The sequence below is a fragment of the Schistocerca americana genome, chromosome 7, assembly GCF_021461395.2.
Source record: "Schistocerca americana isolate TAMUIC-IGC-003095 chromosome 7, iqSchAmer2.1, whole genome shotgun sequence".
Classification (NCBI taxonomy): Eukaryota; Metazoa; Arthropoda; class Insecta; order Orthoptera; family Acrididae; genus Schistocerca; species Schistocerca americana.
The window spans coordinates 372985567-373007292 of NC_060125.1; the positions used below are offsets into that span (position 1 = coordinate 372985567).

The 21726-nt window shown below is 39.7% G+C and overlaps 1 protein-coding gene across 1 annotated transcript in view; it reads right to left on the reverse strand.

Annotated features, from left to right (window-relative positions):
- LOC124622948 (lipase 3-like) overlaps positions 1-21726 on the reverse strand; it is a 170654-nt gene that overhangs the window by 33656 nt on the left and 115272 nt on the right. Inside the window, exons 6-7 of the mRNA XM_047148739.1 lie at positions 15664-15748; positions 1566-1705 (exon numbers count right to left, since the gene is read on the reverse strand). Coding sequence (XP_047004695.1) covers positions 1566-1705; positions 15664-15748 — 225 coding nt within the window. The remainder of the gene's footprint in view (positions 1-1565; positions 1706-15663; positions 15749-21726) is intronic.

The following is a 21726-nucleotide window of genomic DNA, read 5'->3' on the forward strand; positions in this document are numbered from 1 at the left end:
CAAGTTGAGCACTGAGTTGTTTGATGGTGATCCGTCGATCATCTCGAATGAGTGTGTTCGCACGCTCCGCCATTGCAGGAGTCACAGCTGTGCACGACCGGCCCGCACGCGGGAGATCAGACAGTCTTGCTTGACCTTGCGGCGATGATGACACACGCTTTGCCCAACGACTCACCGTGCTTTTGTCCACTGCCAGATCACCGTAGACATTCTGCAAGCGCTTATGAATATCTGAGATGCCCTGGTTTTCCGCCAAAAGAAACTCGATCACTGCCCGTGTTTGCAACACACATCCGTTACAGACGCCATTTTAACAGCTCCGTACAGCGCTGCCACCTGTCGGAAGTCAATGAAACTATATGAGACGAAGCGGGAATGTTTGAAAATATTCCACAAGAAATTTCCGGTTTTTTCAACCAAAATTGGCCGAGAAAAAAAATGTGTTGCATTACTTATTGAACTGCCCTCATACAAATCATAAAAAAGTGTGTTACTTCACTGTAGGGGAAGAGTGTAATCGTGAATCTGACTTGTGTAACTGCCTCCCTCAGATGTAATCTAGTATCAGAGACCCTGAAGATAACAAGTACAATAGCATCAGCTGTAACCTGACACCAGATGCTGACCTTGCTGAGTCTGCTTTTTTCTAGCCAGAACGCCCATTGCTCTCCTACTGGGCCGTATGACATCTCTTCAATGGACAACTAACTTCAACTAAGGACAGTGAACTTCTACTGTGATCGGTGAGGCCTGTCAGAAAGGTCACTGTGACGAGGCACACCCACCTAGTGCTCATCGGTACTGCCACACAAAATGGGTGCACTGGACCTCTATACAAGTTGCGGTCCATAGGGGTGTAACGAATAGAGTCTGTTTAGAGTACAGAGGTTAATACAAGGTGCAATGAGTCGCTGAAGGGAACCCTTGAGATCTGAAGCGAGAGGCAGAGGCTATTGATTCTAACGCTGGAAGAAATTGTTTCGCCATTGAGAACTTCGTGCGCAATCTTCCGTCTTCTCAGACCAATCCGTCCAACGTGAGAAAACCTCCAGAGCATTAGTGTTGCGAGATTAATGTTGAGTCATGTGGCAAATATTTTGTACAGACAGGACTTTGGAATCAGATGTGTCTCAGGTTTCAGTTGTTGAGCGCAAAATTACACAGGACATATAATGTGTGTGAACACGTAATCTCATTTCTTTATTGTTGCGTGTGTCCAGCTTCCATTCAATAACAATACCTTTTTTAATAATGCTCAACACTAAATAGACACAGCATGTTTGTACCCTGATCTGAAGAAGACCGTTAAAGCGGTTGAAACTAGTAATCACTGTTTTCTACAGTTTCACCTTGTCAAATAAAAATCTAGGTAAAAAAGGTACAGCATTCATTCAGATCGCTCTCTCCGTGCTGACTTTCTCGGGCAATTACTTTATTTACTTATTTCTTTTTCACTTCAGCTTTATAATGTTCTATAACTTGACATTGACTGTTCGTATTTTAAAGACAAAGTTCTCGCAGGCTGCACTATGCCTGTATTGGAAGGCTGAGAAGAGTAGACCCACCTGCGTGGCCGCCAGCCAGTCGTTCCTGCTGTGGAAGAGGGCGACCGGGACCTCCACCCTGGACAGCACGTAGTCGGGAGGAGAGGGGCAGCCGTATACCTCGGGATTCCGCTGGCCGTAGTCGAACTTCCGGAACCGACCTGCTCACACCGAAACAGCGACTCTGAGGAGGACCAAACGAAGTTCAATAGAGTGTCGAATTTCGGAAATAAACGGATTCCATTCGTGTGCGCCGGCCGGAGTGGCCGTGCGGTTCTAGGCGCTACAGTCTGGAGTCGAGCGACCGCTACGGTCGCAGGTTGGAATCTTGCTTCTGGCATGGATGTGTGTGATGTCCTTAGGTTAGTTAGGTTTAAGTAGTTCTAAGTTCTAGGCGACTGATGACCTCAGAAGTTAAGTCGCATAGTGCTCAGAGTCATTTGAACCATTCTTGTGCATCCTGAATCTCGTTTCAGTTTTAATATTTTTAAAGAACAGGAGAAGTCTATCCTTAACCTTTGTATGCCGCAGAATCCTTGAACATATTCTCAGTTCGAATATAATACATTTCCGTGAGAGGGAAAAGTTTCTGTCCACAATCAGCGCCGTTGTGGAAATCATCGCTCGTGCGAAACTGAGTTTGCTCGTTTTCCACGTGATATCCTGATAACCACGGATGAAAGGCAATAGCCAGATTTCACATTCATAGATTTCTGGAAAGCGTTTTACACTGTGCCCCCCTGTAGATTATTAATGAAGGTACAAATATACGGAATAAAATGTAAATACGCAAAACTGTAACCAGTCACTTTTCTGAATAGTTACTTACTATTCCATGAACCGGTTTTCGAGCCTTTTTCAGGCTCATCTTCTGATGGTTTTCTAAGAGTTACATCGCTATTTCTAGCGTAACGCTGGGTGCTGGCTCTGTGACAAGAAGATGAGACATGCTTTAATGTATCGTCATAAGTATTGCTTATCAGTCGATAAGGATGAATTATTTTTTTATTTATTTTTTATTTTTTATTTTTTAGTTTTGTGGTTACTGCGACAGTACGGACGGCTTTTTTCTGTTAGGGTCCTTCTGTCCGCTTCGATTTTGATAGCCAGTTGGTACATCACTTCACACTCTTTTACACAATCTGTATGCATTTACACTGTGATAACGAAACTCTGTCAGCATCCAGCATGTGCTATACAACTGTCGTTTGTTACAAATATCTTGACGAAAAGATATAACATTGGTCCAATTTTTCCCAGAGATGTTATTTGTTTTTGTTTGCGTGTATTAAAATTGATATATGGGCAAATACCAGATTGGCGTTAAAATGAGAGCTCAAAATAAAATAAATTAATTAATTACTACAAGAACAAATTTCAAGTGATCTAATGTGTTATTTCAATTCTTGTATTAGCTTATAATACAGTCAGTTTATCAGGAATAGAAATAAGTCAGCAGTTCATTTGAAATTTTTTTCTTGTTTTAAATTTAAAGCTCATGGTCACAAAAACAGCTGCAGTTCATAACAAATAGTATAACTTTTATACATATTCCCTCTAGCTGAAATAAACAGAATCTACCTTTAGTAATATTTCAGATCACATTACTGCATAAGTCAACGGGCCATCTGAACTTCTTTCTTGGTTTTCAATATAAAGTGTATGATCATACAAACAGATTTAGTTCACTAAAAATACCATACATTTAATTAACAGTCACGTGTTCTAATGGATAAGCTTAATACGAAATAGATTTCAAAAAAATGGTTGAAATGGCTCTGAGCACTACGGAACTTAACATCTGAGGTCATCTACCCCTATAATTTAGAGCTACTTAAACCTAACTAACCCGAGGACATCACACACATCCATGCCCGAGGCAGGATTCGAACCTACGACCGTAGCGGTCGCGCGGTTCCAGACTTCAGCGCCTAGAACCGCTCGGCCACATCGGCCGGGTCTCGAAGACTTCTTAAGTAACAGAAGCAAATTCATTGTTCTAGACTACGAGTGTTCATAAGAGACAATGATATTGTTCGGAGTGCCCCAGGAAAATGTGACAGAGCCGCTCTTATTCCCTATATACATAAAGGATCTTACGGACAGGGAGAGCAACAGTCTGTGACTGTGTATTTATGACGCTCTGGTGCACGGGAAGCTGTCGTCGTTGAGTGACTGTATGAGGATATAAGATGACAGACCGAATTTCCATCTCGTTTCAAAGATGTCTGAGACAGTGGAAATATCCTACGACTTCAAGAAGAATGTAGCGATTCTAATTCCAAGAGAAAAGGCAAGACCGAATCATAAGTTTAATAAGCTATGGTTGCAAAACAATTATGAATTACTTACAGAAGAATAGAAAAACTGGTAAAACTGACCTCGGGGAATATCAGTTTGGATTCCGGAAAAAATGTGGTAACACGATGTGGTGTAACATATCATTACGGGGAAAGCAATGTGTTACCATTCTGCCAGACGAATGATGGTTGCGACGTCAGCCAATTTTTTTCCTGTTAGTTAAGGGATAAGTTTCGACTGCATATTGTCCGCAGATTTTGTTTCTGATGAACATGAGTGTGGTGTGCGTACTGTAAGACCTTCGGTACACACACCATCAGATTATTTGACTTGTCACTCTAATGAAGTAGGCGAGTGTCAGCAATATGTCTCGTGGTCTTATCGTGGCGTGTTTATCTTCTGCCGTTAGGTCAGATGATAGAAATGCCACTTGAACGCTTAGAGTAACTGATTGACAGTGACCAACCTTAAACAGAACTTGATTAATTTTCACACACATTTATTAAAATAATAACAATCATAAACCTTACTTAACTTGATTCTGGATGCTATTTACAATTGACAATCTGAAGTTCCTTTGGTGTTGGTACGTTAGTCTTATTCTCACATATCTCTGATACTTGACAAAGTGTCTAGTCATTTATCTTCATGGCTATGTACAGAAATATGGTAATCTTATTGGGCGCAGACTGAAACTTGACTATAGACTGATACAGACAAATGCAGACTAATGCAGACCAACTAATCGGAGGTCTGTACAATCGTTATAGTACCTCGAGCTTTCATGTATCACTGAGCGAGTATGATCTGTGAGGAGAAAAGGTTCTACGTTAGCAGCAATCTCATTGGCTGCGTGACATATTCATACACGGATCAGCGGAAGCAGAATTTGGTCCGTCTCTAAGACAGCGTCATCTCGTAGTGCGGAGACGGACGAGTGCTGCGCGTGTGCTGTTGTGCTTAGCGGAGCGCGCTCTATTGGGAAAGTTGTGTACACTCTGACTACGTGGAACTATGTACACAACAATGAGCCCATGTGGGGATAGACGAGGTGTATGCAAAGCAGAAAAACGTGACCATGGAATACCGAATATCATGACAATCATGGCGACGTCGCGAAAAGTAAATGCATCTGTCGTTTGACAGATCTCTACAGAGATAGACTGATTGTATAGACAAGCAGTGCTCGATAAAAGTCCGTAAAAGAACTGTATGTGAATTGGTTCTGTACTGTAACTAAAGATTAAACATATGTACAACTTACAAGAAGAAGTCGATGTCATTAGGAGTGATCGAATACAAATCTAGCATCTCAGTTAACACGGAAGAAAATGCAGCGATGAAAAGATTTGCAGCTGAGAGAAACACACGGCCTTTCTGACATTGGTTTGTAAAGCAGAAATCGGAACTAATAAGCAACAGTGATCGAAATCTTTTCACTTCATTCGGGCTCAGATCCACAACATGTCCCAGAAGTGGGCGAAACACGTCAACACGTGGCAATATTGACATTACGTCCTCAGTGGTGGATTTACGTATAGGGCCACTAGGCACGGGCCTAGGGGCGGCACCTTAAGGGGGAGGCATTTTTTGCTCTGTACTCATTTTAACCTTTTAAGTTTTAAAATAACTGCGTTTACAAGCGACAAATATTTTAAAAATTGTTAAACAACCTGCTAGTTTGAATAAGCCTTAAGAACGAAATTCGACAATACAAGCTTGGAAATATACATAGTTTACTTGGCGACTGAATGGAAATTTAACATTGGGTTTTTTTCTGGTATCATCCTCGTGGTGTTTCAAAATATTTTGAAGGAAGCTGCCAGGACGGCAATGCATAACACAATGATCGAAACGTTATTATTCCGACAATGTTGTCGGCTCTACTTCACCCTACCATATTTTCCCCGTGAAAATACCGGGACCCCTGAAAAGCTGTGATACACTAATCTGCAGTTTCTTAAATACTATAACATGAGGGGGCCTCAGTATGTAAAACCCGACTCTACTTAAATTTCTTGTAGAAATTACGGGGAAGTGTCAAGTCATATCTCCATTACTGTAAACAATGTGAAAGCTCTGTGGTCTTCAATATCTGATCTGTGATTTAATGGAACCCGTTTAACAAAACATGTTGATACTGGGAATGTTTTGCATATTTAAACACATGTTTATACGAAAAGAACATAAGCAGAATATCTAATAATCTGTGAAATACACTTCACAACAGTTTAAAAATATTATTTATTTATTTACTTAGTTACTTTTTGGCGAAAAAAGAAGAAGAACCCAACTTCCGTTTGCCTCATTTATTGTGCTGCAGCCTGCAAGATATCAAAGTTCCCACTCATTGCAATCGAATAGTACGTGGCATTGCGAATTTTATATTAAACTTCTTAACTAACCTTTATTTTTCTTCGAGGAAAGGTTATTTTTAATTTATGTTGGAACAAAAGGTGCATTTGCGTGTAGACATAACAGCAGTGTTCATACAAATGACAATACACCACATCAACTACCAACAAGACTACTTAGCTTTGTAGTCTGTCTTCTCTGTCCACAGAAACCGCTAAAATGTTATAAGAATAAGTGGGATAAGAGTCGATCCAGCACACCTCACTGCAAGAAACTGCAAAAATTATTTGCTTTTTTAAATTAGAAACACAGTCTCAAGAACATTCAGAACATATTGCGTCCCAGCTAAAATTCCGGCGACGCGGGAAACAGAAGCCAAAATAGGGACTGTCCCATTTTCTTTACGAGACGAATTGCAGCCGGCAGGTGTGCTTCTACTGTTCACTGACGACAGAGAAACAGGTGACAATGAAATTAAATTATTCTTCATTGTCATTCTTTCATAGCACAGTTACGTCGAGTAATCTGAGATGGTCAGTTCATCGCTCCGTGCTTAAATGAAAAATCTTTGTGCTCGTGTGCCGTGTTTAAAGTAAAAATCTTTGTTCTCATGTGCGGTGCATTATGATTGGAACTGGACACAGTCTTTCTTTCTTTCCTTTTACAAATTTTTATCTTTTGTTTTGACTGTTGGTTGACAATTTTGTAAATGCCTTAACATGAATAACAGTGAAAAAAGCAAACGTGCAAAATTAAGTGAGGTGGCATTTCGGAAATTATCGAAGGAAAGGTGTGAACGGGAAGGTAATGCTCTAAAACCGTTTTGCAGAATAGATAAATTTTTTGTAAAAAATATTGCTGGTTCGACTTTGAGTTCAAGTAGTACGGATGATATTTCTGGCACTGCAGCTGTTGTAAAAGAAGTAAATATAGATGAAACAAAAGTTAAAAGTGAAGAAAAGCAAGTTGTTCCTGATTTCGAGTTTCACGAAAAACTAAGTGTCGAGTCAACATTACGAAAAGAAATAACCATGTTAGTGATGACCCTGCAGAATGGTGTGTCAATGAGTCAACAATCGACATCCTCTTATAACGTGGCATTAATCAAAATTGTAACGGTTTTTTTTTCTAATTCAAGAAGATCTGTAGGTGATAAAAACAGATATTTGAACAAAAACGTATTTTACCATAAACTTTTAAATGGTGAATCAACTTCGCTTCTTTACTAGTATACCCCTGTAGCACCGGTGCTGTTTCTTGTGCACCATGTTAATTGTTCAGAGATAAGGGGGCAAGTGCTACTAATGTTATTGCAGATTGGAAAAATATTTCTAATATTTTCTCTCTTCATGAGAATTCACTGGAACCCAAAAATTCTTGAGTTATCACTCTTAACAAGGAAAAAGTCACTTGGAACAATAGATAACCATTTCGAGTCATATGTTGAGACAGAAAAAATGCACTGACGCAGTGTGTTGAAAAGGGTGTTTGCAGTAGTGAAGAAGCTAACTAGTTGTGGACTTCCCCTACGTGGACACGTTGAAAGATTCAATTCATTATATAGTGGTCAGTTTATGATGTCTTTTGAACTTATAGCCAAGTTTGATCCTTTCCTCACAGAGCACACTGAACGATATGGAATTCCATGGCAGGAACATAACAAATTATCTTTCTTCAACAATCTGTGATGAAATAATAGAGCTTCTTTCTGAACGAATAAAAAGAATTATCACAAGTGAAATAAAACAGGCCAAATATTTCTCTATAATAGTAGACTCTACTGCAGACATTTCACATATTGATCAATTACCTTTCATATTAAGATATTTGAACAAGAATGGTGAACCTGTTGAATGTTTCCTTCTGTTTTTACCAAAGACAGGACACAAGTCCGAAAACTTAGCTGAGGCTGTACTAAAAGTCCTGTCTACAAATTCCATTGATATTACTGACTATAGAGGACAGTTCTATGGTAACGCAAGCAATATGTCAGGAACTTACATTGGTTTGCAGACACGCATTAAAAAACAATATCCGAAAGCGCATTATGTGCCTTGTGCAGCACATTCTTTGAATTTAGTCAGCACTAGTGCTGCAAGCTGTTGCCGGGAAGCATGTTCATTTTTTAATGTAGTGCAAAATGTTTATAATTTTTTCTCTGCTTCTACACAGTGCTGGGATAAACTTGTTTCTTTCATGAAAACAGGAAGCAAAACGGTAAAACTTTTATCAAAGACATGTTGGTCAGCAAGAGAGTATGCGTGTGTAAGTCTATATGAAAACTGGGAGGGCATTATCAATGCCCTCACATATATTGCCAATAATACGTTTGAAATACCACTTGTGCGAAATAAGGCTTCAGCTTTGTTGAATCAACTCAGCAGACTATAAATAGTATTCATAATGACAATTTGGAAGGACATACGCCAGAGATTTAATAGTGTAAATCTGAAATTGCAAAGTGTAAATATTGATACTAAAATAGTACATGAATTATATGAATCACTTGTAGGATTTATTGCATCTATTCGTGGCATGTTGGACTATTACGGAACTAAATCCATAGAGACTGTGACTGATATAGACTATGAATGCACCTATAAAAGATCACGACAACGTAAACTTCATGCTGACGAAGATGTGGACTCTAAAGAAGTTTTTCTGATTGGAAGGGGAAAATTTAGAGTCGAAACATTTCTCCAAGTACTCGACAACTTGTACGCCGAATTAGTGAGGAGGAAGCAAAGTTATAGAACACTGTTGGAATCCTCCACAGTTTTCAGTAACCATAAGAACAGTTCACCTTACGATATTGCTGAACGTGCAGAAAACCTCCGAGGGTCATATGACACAGATTTAGAGCCTTTCTTCCCTAGTGAATGTGTACGTTTCGCGACACTTTTGAAATCGTCTGAGATTAGTGATATACCAGTCGAAATGAGTAAATTTTTACGAAAAGAGAGATTACAGTCCGTGTTTCCGAATGTTGGCATTTCTCTTAGAATATTTCTATGCATGTCACTTAAAAATTGTTCAGCAGAACGCTCGTTTTCGGCTCTTAAAAGACCGAAATCGTACCTGCTTGTTGGAACCTCGACAGCAGTGGGTAGTACTGGAAAGATTCGTCTAGGTGGGTTGTCAGAATCAGTAACAAACACTTGTAAAGGGCACATAAATGTAAAAATCGTTTACTGGCATAAACTTTCCACAAATGTATATGACCATTTTATTCATATCTGAATCAGCTCGATGGACTTTTTGGATAGCAATCCAGTAGCATACATACTCATAACGCGACAATGGCCAGTGGCCAAAAGCAATCAATTAGTTTTCGAAAATTTTAAAGATGTAAATTATTCCATGATCACCCACACATTTGAGCATTCACTGAACTCTGGATGGAGACATCTGTTCAACAAACAGAACCAGGAAAGGGAGTCTATAAAACTGACAAACATGTGGTGGGCAAGTGCCCAAAAAGTTAGTCATTCTATATAAATTTGGATTTCACAAAATGATCTTGAAATATGTGCATCCTGGTGCTCACTGAAATCAGGGGAGAAAGATATATTCATTAAATACAGTAGATGAAACATAGGCTTGAGTTAAGACACACGTGGTGGGCTGATGACCGAAAATCTATGAAGTTATGAAAATTCAGGAAGCGCAAAATAATTCATAAAAATCCGAGCGATTGTAGAAGAAATGGGGCCTGTTGTTAAATTTTGTACCTGTTCTCAGCAGATTGGTGCATCCACCCTAAGTGACCAACTAGCATCTCTGGTTCCACCTCATGCCGTCGAAAGGTTAGGTTGACACTACAAGCCTATAACTCTACGAAAGTCTCTGGATACACGCAATGGGAAGGGGAAGCAGGAAAATGGTGGCATGAAACAAAAAATTTATAAATAAACACACATGCACTTCCCTTTAGCAGAGACTATGTGGCTAATAACGCACAAAACGACAAAACTGAGGAGAAAAAGGGGCATCAACTAGTTCCTGTCAACAAGTAAAGTAACAATTTGCTCTCAGCTTTCTGAAAGCAAATTTTGTTGACCACTTTCGAAACTTTTAATGGTTCTTTGTGGCACACAGTCCATTGTGTTTTACTGCGCATAGGGCACTGGATAATAATAAGTCAATAAAATACAGTTATCCTAAATGATAGTGTTCTTAAATTAGGACTTCCACTTTTGATGTCACTCTGAACAATTGACTCGGCTTGGGAGAATAAAAGGAAGAATAGGGCTGTAGACAGCGGGCGTCTTACTATTTCATAAGTACAAAAGATTAGACACATATGTACTCGTACATGTTCACCTTGCAGCCAGACGCCATTTCTGTTATCTACAATACCAAGCTTTTGATTGGAACTGTAAACTCAACGGTGTATTATTGTGACCAACACAAGCACTCAAGACAATGGCTTCGTCATTGACCACCAGTATGCGAGCAGGGGCACAACGTCACGATAGAAATATGTTGCATACAACATATAACGACAGATTTTAAGAAACTGAATATACTGCACGTAGATTTGGAGCATACAGAAACGATCTCACATAAGTATAAAACAAAAAAATAAATAACATGAAAATATAATGATGTTTGGTGATGTAGCGAGCTCGCTTCTGCTTATTACTGTATATTGCTCGGTTCACATTCAGCACATACGGAACGTGAAGAAAGTGAAGCCAACCAAAGAAAGAGAAATAAAAATTAACATAGGGGAAATAAATTGCACAAACATGATGTGCTGCAGTCTGGGTGAGTTCAGTATCTACATTTCAACTCTGATAGAGAAATACGCAGAATATTTGAGACTGGTAGAGTCAGGGACTAGAATTTACTACGTCCCGAACTTTCGAGCCTGCTGTAGTAATGTACGTCCCTAACGTTTTGTACCATACGTCTTACGGTTTTCTACAGAAATGAACTCCATTTTAATGCAGCGAATTTTTTTTTTTTTTTTTTTTTTTTTTTTTTTTTTTTTTTTTTTTTTTTTTTTTTGCTTTCGATATGGTCTAATATCCAAATTCAGAGGAAGCAGGGCTTGAACAGATGTTTAGTAAGTATATAATATTTGAAGTATAGCTTTCTGAGGAGTAACAGACTCTCACGAGTGCTTCCTCGTAACTAAATCACTCACACTCCATGCACATAGCAATGAATGGTAAATAACATTCCCTATAGCCTTAATCATTTCTCTATCACAATTAAATGAAATGGAAAGCTCTCCATATAAGAAGAAGCTTTGTTGTTGCAGAAGCTTTGTTGTTGCATCCGAGTCACATGTAAATGTAACCTGTATTAGGCTTCATGAAGCGTGTCGATGGCGGAGGGATGTTGCAGAAAACGAAAACGTTACTTCAAAAATCTTTGCAGGCGTAGTTACTAAGATAGAGACATGAAATATTGCAGGTTCAAAGGAAAATAGCTTTGTTGTAATGGAAAAGTATTGTCGAACATCGAGGATTAGTATTTTGCCGCGAATACAGATTTTTAGTTTTTTCACTGCCTTTTTATAACAGAAATTCTAATTATGCAATTATATTGTGAATTTCGTTCTTAGGTCCTAAGAGGATTATAATATCACTCAACAATAATGATTAGTTTATGTTTAAAATTTTGTTATTCACAAAGTTCTGAATTTCGTGTTACCAAAATTAACTACCGCTTACTAACATGTAGTACTAGAAACCAGAATTTAATTGAAGAATACTATATTCCCTTAGTTCCAAAGAGGCAGCAACATAGGCTATGTCGAGCAGGTCCTGTAAATTTCATAGTAATGGCTCACACACTTTTTCGGAAAAGGCTTCCAATAACGCTAAAAATATAAAACCGATGTATTGCAATTTAAAGTCTTATTTCATATATTTCAACATGTAATACGCTTATCTGTGTTTTAAAATCCTCTGGACTGATACTGCTCATCCTCCAAGCTTCTCTCCTCTCCCCTTCTAAAGTGTCTGGCCTATATTTGTAGATCAGACTGTGCTGTTAACTTTGGTAATCCTGCTCTGGTCGATGGTATAAAAAGCGTTTTCAGTCAACACACCTGGATTGACACCAGCCCTCTTCGGCATTTCAGTTCCGCTTTTATTTCCATCAACAAATATAAAACTTCATCATAGACATCCATTTCTAACACATTTAGTTCACAAAATGTAATCTTTGAGCATCTAATTCCATTTAAATTATGTAGACTTCCATTCTCATTACGTATTCTATGCAGACCCTACCTCAGTGAATCAGGGATTGCAAGAAACGTGAATGTGAGCGAAACTGTATCCATAACGTGTTTAGTTTGAGTGCTTATGCATAAATATATTTTCTTATGTTATAGTAACACCAATACTCCTTCCGGCACAAATTATGCATTGGTGTTTGGGAAGTAGATAGTATAAAACAAAATTATCCCTCACAGAACGTCTCATTGCCTTTGAATTGATTCCATGAAATCTATATTTCTTAAACACAGTTTTGGCGCCTCTCTTTGTGTCTATCTGTTCACTTCCACGCAAATAATTTGTTAATTCATTCCCCCCGTAGTAATACGGGTTCGTATTAACAAAACGTAAATAAACCACACACACTAAAGTTGTAAGATAAAGATTAATCCAAAGACCCAAATTCCTACCAAAGATATAGATTTCAGCCAAAGTTAAGTTTATAACTGTATCACGTGAAAAGAGCCTTTATACTCACAAAAATACCGCTGATGCAACCCTATATCCAACAAAAAATACATATTTGTAAAATCTGACTTTCAAACCTAATTCCATGACATCACCATGCAGACTTAAAAAATTTTATATTTTAAAGGCATTTCCCATTCTGTTATAAAGCTAAAATTTATACACAGCGTAGATTAATCTCCATGGATTAAGAACAAATATATTCATGATTTGGATTTTCAGCTCCTTGTGTTCACCGTGTTTGCAGTTAAAATTGTTGGATGTAGGGCGCGCCTGTTATGGAAAACACCGTTTCTTCAAGTTCCCAAACATGTTTCAGCATCTCTGTGCCATCATCAGTGGGTTTCTGTTGTATTTAATCTGTACTGTAAAATTTTTTACTAAATGATTACAAAATTACGGTAATATTTAGTTCAAACAACAATTTGTTTCTTTTAGTTACTACCTGTACACTCGGTTTTCATGGTTTTTCAGGATCACTTATGTATTATTTATACAGGTAGCTTGTCATCTGCAATTAAACGATGTTGATGAGCAATGTTGTTGGGAGTTAACCTATCATTTTATGTTTTAAACGTAATTTAGTTTGTCGTTATGTTTCGCGCCTGTACTTACGTTTTCGCGTGGCAAGCCCTTATATTTCATCTCAGATAATGTTGTAATCATTTAGTAAAATGTTTACATTATAGATTAAATAAAACAGAAACCCACTGATGATGGCACAAAGGTGTTGACACATGTTTGGGAACTAGAAAAAACGGTGTTTTGCGAAATTGGCGGACCCTTTATCCAACACAACATACATTTTTGTAAAATCTAATTTTCAAACCTAATTCCATGACATCACCATTCAACGTCTCACGTCTCTATGGCGTAATGAATTGAAAAAAAACGTTTACCATGTATGAAGATTTGTCGTTGCAATCGAATTAAAAAGAAATTTCTCATGTTGTAGACTTTATGAAGGGTGTCAATTGCATAGTTATTGTGCACGGGAGAGTGATAAACTGTGGTGTGGATCGTATAATTCACTAGTAAAAGAGACAAGTTGGACTTGACCAATTTCCTCCTGCACGAGTTGTTGCAGTTTAGCTCGATCGATGTACCCTAATAGACAACTCAAACGGTGGCGCATTAAGCTGCTACTGCTCGCACAACTTTATTATTGGACTTCCCTGAAACACAGGGACTGTCTCACCGCATGGTGTGGTATCTCGCACAATTTGTATGCAACTGTTAGATAGACAATCAATAAAGTGTAGACAGCAGCAGAGGTGTATGTCGTGATGACTTTTATGTTGCACAACCCCTAATTTCTTCAACACGACACCCGCAGTTAATGTTACTGCTCAGCAGTTTATGTACAGTATGAAACGAAGGTATCGGCGTATTTAGAGTTACAGCAAGTTATAACAGGAAGACCTAAACATCGCTCACCGATTATGTCTTGGTCTGTCCCGACTGGCCAACTGGTGCCTACAAGGCAGTACGAGGAGCGATCTGTATCCATTGGACATGCGATCAGCATGTCAGCATCCCCTCCAACCGTTATTGGCAGTAGACGAATCCTAGTGATAGCGCTGCTTCTTTATTCAAGCTGCTCCCCATGTGGTCTAACAAGGTCTGAGTCAACCTCGTTCCAGACCTCCCCACATAAGACAAATCCGAGGAGCTACCAGACTGAAACCCTCGCACTTCCGCACACAAAGCAGCGAAGCTAGCCATTCGGCTGTAAAGACGGTCTACCTTCAGACACAGTAAACATTAGTACCATAAAGCTCAACAATTTACACACAAAACAGCTGTTTTTACCGATATCTCTTGAATTCAGAATGAGATTTTCACTCTGCATCGGAGTTTGCGCTGATATGCAACTTCCTGCAAATTAAAACTGTGTGCCGGACCGAGACTCGAACTCGGGACCTTTGCCTTTCGCAGGCAAGTGCTCTACCAGCTGAGCTACCCAAGCACGACTCACGCCCCCTCCTCACAGCTTTACTTCTGCCAGTACCTCGTCTCCTACCTTCCAAACTTTGCAGAAGCCTTCCTGCGAACCTTGCAGAACTACATCTCCTGAAAGAAAGGATATTGCGCAGACATGGCTTAGCCACAGCCTGGGGGATGTTTTCAGAATGAGATTTTCACTCTGCAGCGGAGTGTGCCCCAGGCTGAAGCTAAGCCATGTCTCCACAATATCCTTTCTTTCAGGAGAGCTAGTTCTGCAAGGTTCGCAGGAGAGCTTCTGTAAAGTTTGGAAGGTAGGAGACGAGGTACTGGCAGAAGTAAAGCTGTGAGGAGGGGGCGTGACTAGTGCTTGGGTAGCTCAGTTGGTAGCGCACCTGCCCGCGAAAGGCAAAGGTCCCGAGTTCGAGTCTCGGTCAGGCACTCAGTTTTAATCTGCCAGGAAGTTTCATCTCTTGAATTACTTGTCACCAGACGGTGGCCCACTCGCATATTATGCAACAGGTAACGTAATAAGGTTAATCCTTACTAAATTCAGGATTAGTACTTTCTTCCACCAGCCCCTTCAACTGTTAGCTCATCGAATTTTTCTTGTAGGTTTTTTGTGAAACACCATGTGTTTTACTCTACAAAATTATACAAAGTCGATCACAGAAAATTCATGCAGTCTTCAAGAAAGATAATATTTTGAAGGAACTGATCCATATCTGAAAGGAAATTCTATTGTAATACTATGAAAATGAAGAAAAATTAAATTAGAATTTAGACTTACAATCGGTTATTCCCGTAAGACCTACCAGAGTTGATTTCCTGGCCGTAGTGCATCAGCTGCTTCATGGCAGCTCCTGCTGGTGTGTGGCCCATAATGAGCGGCAGTAGCGTCTGGAACACGAAAGAGCACAAAGCACTTTTGTTTTATGGGGCGTAGTGCGGTGCTTCTGTAGACATATTTAAATGAAAACTTGTCATTAAAGTCACAGTACTCATTCACTAAACAACCGTCTCAAATTTAGTTATACTTTTCCGCTTTCGGTATCTTGACTGGTTTGATGCTGTCTTCCATCTTTTCCTACTTTGTGTCGTACACACCTTTCGTTCCTGACATACTCCACGACCTGTTCTGTATACGTACTTCAGTTGTTGTCTGTTCCTGTTATTTACTCCCTATATTTATCCTTCGAGTGTGAAATTAACTGTTCCTAGTTGACAGATGTGAAAAATACCGAACTATCAGTTTAATAAGTAACAGCTGCAAAATACTAACACGAATTCTTTACAGACGAATGGAAAAACTGGTAGAAGCCGACCTCGGGGAAGATCAGTTTGGATTCCGTAAAAATATTGGAACACGTGAGCCAATACTGGCCTTATGACTTATCTTAGAAGAAAGATTAAGGAAAGGCAAACCTACGTTTGTAGCATTTGTAGACTTAGAGAAAGCTTTTGACCATGTTGATTGGAATACTCTATTTCAAATTCTAAAGGTGGCGGGGGTAAAATACAGGGAGCGAAAAGCTATTTACAATTTGTACAGAAACCAGATGGCAGTTATAAGAGTCGAGGGGCATGAAAGGGAAGCAGTGGTTGGAAGGGAGTGAGACAGGGTTGTAACCTCTCCCCGATGTTATTCAATTTGTATATTGAGCAAGCAGTAAAGGAAACAAAAGAAAAATTCGGAGTAGGTATTAAAATCCATGAAGAAGAAATAAAAACGTTGAGGTTCGCCGATGACGTTGTAATTCTATCAGAGACAGCAAAGGACTTGGAAGAGCAGTTGAACGGAATGGACAGTGTCTTGAAAGGAGGATATAAGATGAATATCAACAAAAGCAAAACGAGGATAATGGAATGTAGTCGAATTAAGTCGGGTGATGCTGAGGGAATTAGATTAGGAAATGAGACACTTAAAGTAGTAAAGGAGTTTTGCTATTTGGGGAGCAAAATAACTGATGATGGTCGAAGTAGAGAGGATATAAAATGTAGACTGGCAATGGCAAGGAAAGCGTTTCTGAAGAAGAGAAATTTGTTAACATCGAGTATAGATTTAAGTGTCAGGAAGTCGTTTCTGAAAGTATGGAGTGTAGCCATGTATGGAAGTAAAACACGGACGATAAATACTTTAGACAAGAAGATAATAGAAGCTTTCGTAATGTAGTGCTACAGAAGAATGCTGTAGATTAGGTGGGTAGATCACATAACTAATGATGAAGTATTGAATAGAATTGGGGAGAAGAGGTGTTTGTGGCACAACTTGACAAAAAGAAGGGACCGGTTAGTAGGACATGTTCTGAGGCATCAAGGGATCACAAATTTAGTATTGGGGGGCAGCGGGGAGGGTAAAAATCGTAGAGGGAGACCAAGAAATGAATACACTAAGGAGATTAAGAAGGATGTAGGTTGCAGTAAGTACTGGGAGATGAAGAAGCTTGCACAGGATAGGGTAACATGGAGAACTGCATCAAACCAGTCTCTGGACTGAAGACCACAACAACAACAGATGATGTAACAATTTTACTACTTATTCAGTCTGCTTCTACAACTACATCTATACTCTGCAAACCTCTGTGATGTGCATGGCAGAGGATATGTTCCAATGTACTAGTTATTAATGTTTTTCCCGTTCCATTCACGTACGGAGCGCTAGAAGAATGATTGTTTAATTGCCTTGCGTGCTCTAATTAACCTAATCTCTTCCTTCGGTCCATATGAGAGCGCTACGTAGGGAGTCGAAGCATTTTCCTAGAGCCGTAATTTAAAGCCGGTTCTTGAAACTTCTTAAGTAGACTTTCTTGGCGTAGTTTACGTCTATCTTTCAAAGTCTGTCAGTTCAGTGTCTGCAGCATCTCTGTGTCACTCTCCCATGGATCAAACAAGCCTGTGACCTTTCGTACTGTCCTCAGTACCTCCCCTGTTACTCCTGTTTGGTACGGGTCCCACACACGTGAGCAATACTCTAGGATGGGTCGCACGAATGATTTGCAACCTATCTCCTTTGTAGACTGGTTCTATTTCCCCAGTATTCTATCAATTAACCAAAGCCTACCACCTGAGTGGTGGGCACCAAAAGTAGACCATCATGCTGTTAAGCAGGTGGTCAAAACGTTTTGGCTCGACAGTGTGAATCTAAAAAGTATTAGTGCCAAGTATTTTCGTGTGGTTTTTCTGTTTTTCCCGTCCTCTAGGAACCCTAATTTCATTCTTTTCCCTTTTTTGTTCACTTATTGTAACAGCGAGTTCTGCCAACGGCCTTGTCGCAGTGAGTGGTAACACCGCTTCCCGTCAGTTCACTGAAATTAAGCGCTGTCGGGCTTGGCTAGCACTTCAATGGGCTACTGTCTGGGTATGACGAGTACTGGTGGCAAGCCGGGTGCACCAGCTCTTGTGAGGCCAATTGATGACCTTCTTGATTGACAAGTAGTGGCAATGTTCACAAAAACTAACAACGGCTGGGGGAGCGGTGTGCTGACCACATGCTCCTCCGTATCCGCATCTGGTGACGCCTAAAGCCGTCGGCACACGGACCGTGCTGTCGAACGTTAACGTTGAGGGTGCCAAGTTCAACGTGCTGCTGAACGCTGTAGCGGGGCTTTGAATTTCGCCGCGCTACACTCGTTCCCTCAGATAAAAAATATCCCGTCGCAGCGGTATGAGCGCTCGACGGCAGAGAGAAAATACTAATATTGTTAACTCTTTTTTGTTTTTTATTCCGTTGCAATTGTCTCTGGATAGCGGTAGCTTAAGGCAGGCGTGATCGGATGCTGACGTAAAAACTTAATGGCTAATCTTGATCTGATTGTAATGTGTAGACATTGCGGAAGTTATTAAGAAATTCGGTGGATGGAAGTATCAAAATGAATTAAATTGCATACAGTATCAAGATGATTTTAATTGGTATAAATTAGTGATCCCTGGACTATTGCAAGATTTCGGAGCAGATTTTTTCACGCTGAAATGAAGGAGATTTTTGAAGGCGTGGACGCCGTCCGAAAGAAGATAAGTTAATCTGGTAAAGGATGATCTCTCGTCTACGCCACTTCCCCCTGTCAGTTACATTCTGTTATTCTCTGTTTCTTTTCAATAACTTTTGTAGTGAAAATTGGTTTAACTTTTGCTCAAAAACGCCACAAGGACCACCCCAACAATAGCTTTTCCGAATAACGAAGTCCGATAGCTTTTCTGTAATACGAAGTCCGATTTGCTTTTTCATTCTTTCCCTTTTTCACGGTCTCTCTTCTCCCATTTTTTTTATTAACCACTACAACGCTCAGGAACGATGCGACTCGTGCATACGGTACGTGGGCCCCAACGTGGTATACGCGATCGCAACGCACTCCAGCGGCAGTTGAGGGATGCTTGTAGTTTGTAAATCACACTGTTTACTCAACGGGAGCGCGTAAAATTCCCACGTTAGCTCTATTAAAACGCACATTTCCTCCATCGCCCACGAAAAGGAACGTACCATGTCCAATCAATAAGGACACAGGTTTATAAAAGTTCCGTTACAAACAGTGCCGTACAAATTTGGAATACTTCTCCACATAAGAGAAACATTATTTCATCATTCCCACATTTTAGTAAAACCCCAAGGCCAGTCTTACTTGTTCAGTGTTCCTAGCCAGTAGCAGAATCTTTGCAACAAGAAAAAGCAGCAAAATATCTTTATACAAGTAGCGCAAGCTGTCCTGTAGATTAAGCCAATCGAACAAAGTCACCCCTCAAAAAAACGGTGAACTTATATTTACATAACATCAAATATTATAGTATATACTTATATTAAAATAATAATAAAGTATCAGAACCCAATAAAAACGTAAATGTTAGGAAAAAATTTGGAAGTGGCAAGACACGAACCACCGCCCCATCAAAATAATCTACAGGGGGCAGAGACGTTTTTTTTTTTTTTTTTTTTTTTTAGTCACTATGCTACACCAATAAGATACACCAGATGTCTAATCGTAGTATCTTACCTTTTAGAAAACCTTAATCGCAGATATGTTACTAATTGAAGTTTAATTATAACAAATTGTACCAAGAACAATGCATTTTGGGTAGATCTTCAGTGTGTCGCTGGCTTCAAATAGCCTACTCTCATAATACGCAAGTTACAATGATTTTTTTGCCACGAATATGATGGTTCTCATTATTTTATTGGAACGAATCACACAGTTAACAACGGGATTTTTTTAGTGATTCTCAATTTTCTGGTGCTCAGAAATCGCATATATACATATAGGCTTGAAATGAATGCCAATATGGCGCCTCACAACTCTGTACTGAAGGGAGACGGCGTGCGTGTGACGTAGGTGGCGTTTTGCCATCTCATTGGTCAACGTTCAGACGCACGCTCAGAATATCTGACATGCCAGATATTGCTCTGCACGTTCGGAAAGACTCCCGAACGTGCTATTCCACGCTATGACGTCAGAAACTCGGCACGCTCAACGCTCAACGTTCGGATGCACGGTCCGTGTGCCGACGGCTTAAGGTCTGAGGATGACACGGCGACCGGTCGGTACCGTTGATCCTTCACGGCCTGTTCGAGTAGTTTTTTCTTTCCCAACTGCTTTACCCACTAATGAGCCTCCGTAATCCTTCCGTTTCATATCCCTACAAAGTGTTCCATCAGGTGTCTGTATGTATTGTCCAATTCCAGCTGTGACTCAATAATATTATAGTCATAAGAGACTATGTTTTTTTCGTTTTCTGAAGGGCATGATTTAGATTTCTCAAGATTTAAAGCAAGATGATTGCCATCAAAGATAGCTTGCCGCGTTCTCCCTATCATCGTACTTTTGACAATAAGCGTGGATGTGGTGCTGAGTCAAATGATTTCCGGAAATCATGCACATGCCTGACTGCTAATGAGCTCTTTCCTAATCTTTCCTTTTAAGTACTTCTTCAAATCGACCGCTAAATAGTTAAGAATCATCTATAGCATTACATTTTCTTACTGTCTCCTTGCTCTGGTATTCCCATGGTTTCCCTTCGACTGTCAAAAACCTGCTGTGCCTCTTTAACGATCGTTACTTATTCAGTGTCACGTCGATATAACACATACAGATCTCTCTTTCTTTTAATAAGAATATATTTAAGTGAGCAACCTATTTCTAATTTCGTCCTTGCTATGATTAGCTTTTTTTTTCCAAATGAGAGGGTCTTTCACTTGCAAGAGTAGCGTAACCGATAATTTTACTGTCGATCAGTTCCGACTCTTGGAATACTGCTACTTTCCTAGAACTCTGTGGACGGTTGCTGTACGTAGTTACTGAATGGTGACATCGATCGCCTGTTTGCGACTCCGTGGAAATTTCAGCCAGTTTGGACCTTACTGAAGACATATACATTTTCCCGACGTATTGTAGTAGTTATTTGGGACAGAAATTACTTCGGAAAATTATTTGTAAGTATTGCGGACTGCGAAATTACTAGTAATACGTCGGCGACAACCGTTATTTGAACTACGTGAGTGTTATTACGGCTATTTACTTACTTCATGAATTACAAATAAAAGTAAGATTGCACAGAATATCTCGGCATTTTATGAGCAAATATCGGCCATAGACTTACATTCTGACAACCTCCCATCTCGAGATTGAGTGTGAGCTAGTGGTCTTGCAGCCAAGTGATGCGGTAAGGAAAGTAGTCTTATAAATGGAAATTGTCGTGTTATTTCTGTTTGTTATAGGCATTTATCTTACTTTTGTTTATTTTGAGTCTTCAATCTTCTGAGTGGTTTGATGCGACCCGCCACCAATCCCTCTCCTACGCCAACCTCTTTATCTCATAGAAACACTTGCAACCTATGTCCCCAATTACTTGCTGGATCTATTCAGATCTCTTTCTTCTCCTACAGGTTTTAC